The sequence below is a fragment of the Penaeus monodon genome, chromosome 41 (assembly GCF_015228065.2).
Source record: "Penaeus monodon isolate SGIC_2016 chromosome 41, NSTDA_Pmon_1, whole genome shotgun sequence".
NCBI classification, from domain to species: domain Eukaryota; kingdom Metazoa; phylum Arthropoda; class Malacostraca; order Decapoda; family Penaeidae; genus Penaeus; species Penaeus monodon.
Window position 1 is genome coordinate 29,585,906 of NC_051426.1, and position 5,000 is coordinate 29,590,905.

At 43.5% G+C, this 5,000-nt stretch overlaps 1 protein-coding gene across 1 annotated transcript in view; it reads left to right on the forward strand.

Annotated features, from left to right (window-relative positions):
- Positions 1 to 5,000, forward strand: part of LOC119598480 (Down syndrome cell adhesion molecule-like protein Dscam2) — a gene marked incomplete in the record, with an annotated part of 95,969 nt that overhangs the window by 32,815 nt on the left and 58,154 nt on the right. Inside the window, 1 exon segment of the mRNA XM_037948108.1 lies at positions 4,394 to 4,449. Within this exon segment, the coding sequence (XP_037804036.1) occupies positions 4,394 to 4,449 (56 nt within the window).

The following is a 5,000-nucleotide window of genomic DNA, read 5'->3' on the forward strand; positions in this document are numbered from 1 at the left end:
ATTTGGAAGGAAAGAAGGCTAGAGGAAAGGACGAGAAGAGAGGAGACTTAAAAAAACGAGGAAGAAGAGGAAGAAGAAGAAGAAAAGAATAAATGAGATACATGAGAAGTGAGAAAACAGAAGACGAAAGAGAAAACAAGAAGGAAAACGAAATAAAAAATCAGGGAATCACAAAATGAATAAAGGAAAGAAACACGGAGAATGATGATAAATATGTTGTAACTAATTCTGCTTCTTTAACTGTTATTTCCACTTGTAATAATGGCGATGATGGCAGGAAATGATGATAATAATGACAGCAGCGATATAGCGGTAGTCATGTCATTATAGATGCAATGTATAGATGAAATGGTTGTGCTGCAATCTGTATCTCTTGTAAACGTATGCCCCCCCCCCCCCTCTCTCTCTCTCTCTCTCTCTCTCTCTCTCTCTCTCTCTCTCTCTCTCTCTCTCTCTCTCTCTCTCTCTCTCTCTCTCTCTTCCCCTTGTCCAACCCAAGCAATATTGCCATAGTCTCCCCTGTGCCATTCTCCCTCCCTGCCGTTTTCTTTGTCGCTTCCCCTCGCCTCCCGCACCTGGCGATGGGCCTCTCCATCACGCCCTCCCTCTCTTCCGTCAGGTATCTGGCCCCGCCCTTTCTCCTTTTTTAATTATGGTCCCGCTCTATCATACCTGACGCAGGCTCTCTCCGCCACGCCGCTCTCCTCGCTTCTCTCGGGCCGCCTTTGTCTCCGTCAGGTGGTTTGCTTGCAATCGCCCACTCTCTTTCTCTCTCTCTCTCTCTCTCTCTCTCTCTCTCTCTCTCTCTCTCTCTCTCTCTCTCTCTCTCTCTCTCTCTCTCTCTCTCTTTCTCTCTCTATCTCTCTCTCTCTCTCTCTCTCTCTCTCTCTCTCCCTCTCTCTCCTCTCTCTCTCCCCCCCTCCCTCTCTCTCCCCCTCTCTCTCTCTCTCTCTTCCCCCCCCTCCTCCCTCCCCTCTTTTTCTCTCTCTCCTCCGCTCTCTTTTTCTCTCTCTCTCTCCTTCTCTCTTTCTCTCTCTTGTCTTCTCTGTCCTCTCTGTCTCTTCCTGTGGTTTTTGGGCTGTCTGTCTGTCTGTCGTCTGTCTTCTGTCTCTCTCTCTCTCTTCTCCTCTCCCCCTCTCTCCTCTCTCTCCCCTCTCCTCCTCCTCTCTCTTTCTCTCTCTTTCTCTCTCTCTTCTTTTTCTCTCTCTCTCCTCTCCCCCCTCTCCTTCTCTCTCCCCCTTCTTCTCTTTTCCTTCCCCTTCTCTCTCTCCTCTCCCCACAGATGGTATGTAAAAATATAAAGTTATAAATAGAATTTTAATATTTATTAAAATAATTATTATATACTATAATATATATATAAATAATATAATAATTATATATATATTTTGTGTGTGTGTTTTGTGTGTGGTTGTTGTGTGGGGTGTGTGTGTGTGTGGGTGTGGTGTGTTTTGTGTGTGTGTGTGTGTGTGTGTGTGTGAGTGTATGTGTGTTTATATATAATTATATTTTATATATATATATATATATATATATATACATACACACACATGTATGTGTATGTACATATTCATACTCATGTTTAAACATATACGCATATAAATATATATATATATATATATATATATATATATATATATATATATTATATATATATATATATATAAATGTATGCATGTATTCTTATATATGTATATGCACACACACACACACACACACAGACACACGTGTGTGTGTGTGTGTGTGTGGTGTGTGTGTGTGTGTGTGTGTGTGTGTGGTGTGTGTGTGTGTGTGTGTGTGTGTGTGTGTCTGTGTGTGTTTATATACACATACATATATACATATATATATTAGTTTTTACATACACACATATATATATATATATATATATATATATATATATATATATATATATATATATATATATATATATATATATATATACATATAGTTTTGTGTGTGTGTGTGTGTGTGTGTGGGCGCGCGCGTGTGTGTAGGTATATATATCATATATAGGTATACATATCTACACAAACATTTGTTTTTATATGTATTTAAATACATATATATATATATATATATATATATATATATATATATATATATATATATATATATATATATATATATTATATATATCCATCTATCTATCTATATACATATAGGTATACACGTACATGCCTTTGAGCATAGGGTCAGCGTGTGCGTGCGTGTGTGCGTATGAGTGCAATGGAAAGAGCGAAGTAATCCCATTGCAGATCTCATTAGAATATGGCGGGATAATCAGGCGGAGGGTCCAGCTCGGGCCGGGATTATATATTGCACCGGCTAATGTCCCGCCCTAATTACCATCGTACATTACGAGGGTTAACTGGGGACGGCGTCTTGTGATTCGTCGATGAAGGCGATGACGTCATCTATTGCTAGTGCTGTGATTGGTAAAACGTGTTGATGATGACCCGGATGCTCGTTTTTGAATGGGCATGCGGTCATGTGACGTCACGGATATGAAAAGTTCTCGTGATGGGATTGGCGGTTTGATGACGCCTTGCTTCCCTGTTATCATGCCATGATTTTTCACGATTGGTTTCCCGTACAAATGACGTCATATATAAACCACGCCCACAGCGTCATCACAAGCGCTACAAACCTGTCTCACACGACCGTTAGACGACAATCACAGCGAAATTTGTTTCCAAATCTTCTCTTTGCTCTTTGTTACCGAAGGTTCGTGTTTGTAATATCTGTCCCGTATATATCTCGGCGGTGACACTCGCCCGAGGGAAATTTTGTCCCGAAAGTCCGCCTGTCAGAATATTCCGTCGATACGATATTCACCCCGAAATATTTCATAAGCTCCGGGAGCTGCCTTTGATTTTCCCGCGAGAATATTGGCCGCCGCAAGATGGCGTCGGCGCGGCGGAGGCGCTCGCTTTGAAGGCAGGTGGAATGAAGGTCAGCCATTTTGACCCATTTATGGACCTTTTTATGCATTTTTCAGCTTCTTACGTCGTTGTTTATTATTTAGGCGCCGTTTCCCATCTGCTAATTCCTTGATTTTTGGTTAATATCCATTCTTCTCTCATGTGTCTCCGCCCACTGCGTCAATTCTGATTGCCTTGATTTGTCTTCGTAAATTTCCTCTTCGTCGTTTCCGATCCCTCATCCACCTATTCGTCCTCCTTGCCCTCTTTCTCCTCCCATTTCTTCTCCTCCTCGCACTGTCCTCTTTTTCCCCTACGTAGTCCCAGAAAAGATCAAAGTGCCTACGATAACCTCTTGGATGAACTCCGCAGCGAAGACAGTCGGTGATTCTATGAATATCATCGCATATCGATTGAAAAAAAATCAAGGAAGAAGACACTGCACTTAGGAAAGTCAATACCGCTATTAGTGTAATCACTAATATGCGGTATGTATATATATATATGTGTGTGTGTGTGTGTGTGTGTGTGTGTGTGTGTGTGTGTGCGTGTGTGCGTGCGTGCGTGCGTGCGTGCGTGCGTGCGTGCGGCCGATAAAGACTACAGATGAGAGGAAGCAAATACTATAACTCAAATTGAGTAAAATATTATTGACGATCATGACACAGCCTTGCCAGCCACACGATTATACCCCGTGCAAAGCAAAGTTTCTTGTTGATTTCATCCATTATTGTTATCTTTAACTTCCTGCCACCATGATGTTTATGGACGGCAGTCCATAATTGTTCCCTGGCTCTCTCTTTGTCCACCAGGGCGTAAATAATGTCTGAAGTGAGCTCCCTGTCTTCACTGTGTTGAAGGGTGTGTATGTTTGCATTCCTTGATCAAATGAGAGTTTGTCTGGATAATCTTCAACATTTTAGTGAGGCATCATTGGTAGCTGTAATATATATTACTTATTTCTACAACAGAACTGTGCCTAACATGATATTATAATCGCATTTTAGACAGTCTAGTACTAAGCTTCCTAGTAATTATACTGCAGTTTTTGTTTCGGCATAACCTTTCCCTCGCTCGCTGGGGCGAAACACTAGCGCAGCGGTCTTACTCGGCGCTCCGGGCAGGGATTTGCATCTCGCTTCCCTTCACAGCTGGGGAAGTATCCCTTTCTGTGATGGGATCCTAAGACTGTGTAACCGCCCCTTTGCTCAACTTTCTTTCAATTTCTCCCCTTCTTCGTCTCTCTTCTCCCGCTGTCCTCTCTTTCTTCCTTCTCTCCTTCCACTGCCACCCCTGCCTCCTCCTCCTCCTCGTCTTCCTACTCCCCCTCCTCCTCCTCCTCCTCCTCCTCCTCCTCCTCCTCCTCCTCCCCCTCCCCCTCCCCCTCCCCCTCCCCCCTCCCCACGAAACAAAAATCCACACCCGGAGAGCGTCAAGTCTTTGTGGTTTTCTGGCGTTCAAATATTCAGACTCTGAAGAAGCGTGTTCAGGTACCAGGTGACAAGTGCCAGGTACCAGGTGCCAGGTAACAGGTAACAGGTGATGACGGCGCTTGTACGTGTTTAGAGAGACAACCAGCTTAACAAACAACGTTAATAGAACTACAGCGTGACCTGTATACATAGATAATGCCACCCGTTTTTATAATGGATTTATATCACAGCGAGAGCGAAGAGCAGGGATGGGCGGGGTGAGAGGGAGGGGGAGGGGGTGGAAGAGGGGAGGACGCTCAGTTAAGCCCCGTGTTAATGCATGTTTGAAGAGAGAGGAGGGACGGAGAGGGGGGGGGGGGAGGTGAATGGAGGAAGAGACGTAGTACGCTAAATCACGGTGGAGATGATATTGATGATGATGAGGAGGAGGATGGTGGGGATGGAGATGGTGATGGTGGTGGTGATCATGATGATGGTGATGGTAATGGTGATGATATCAGGAAGATGGAGATGGTGATATGATGGTGGTGATGATGATGATGATGATGATGATGATGATGATGATGATGATGATGATGATGATGATGATGATGATGATGATGATGATGATGATGATGATGATGTTGGTGGTGATGGTGATGAT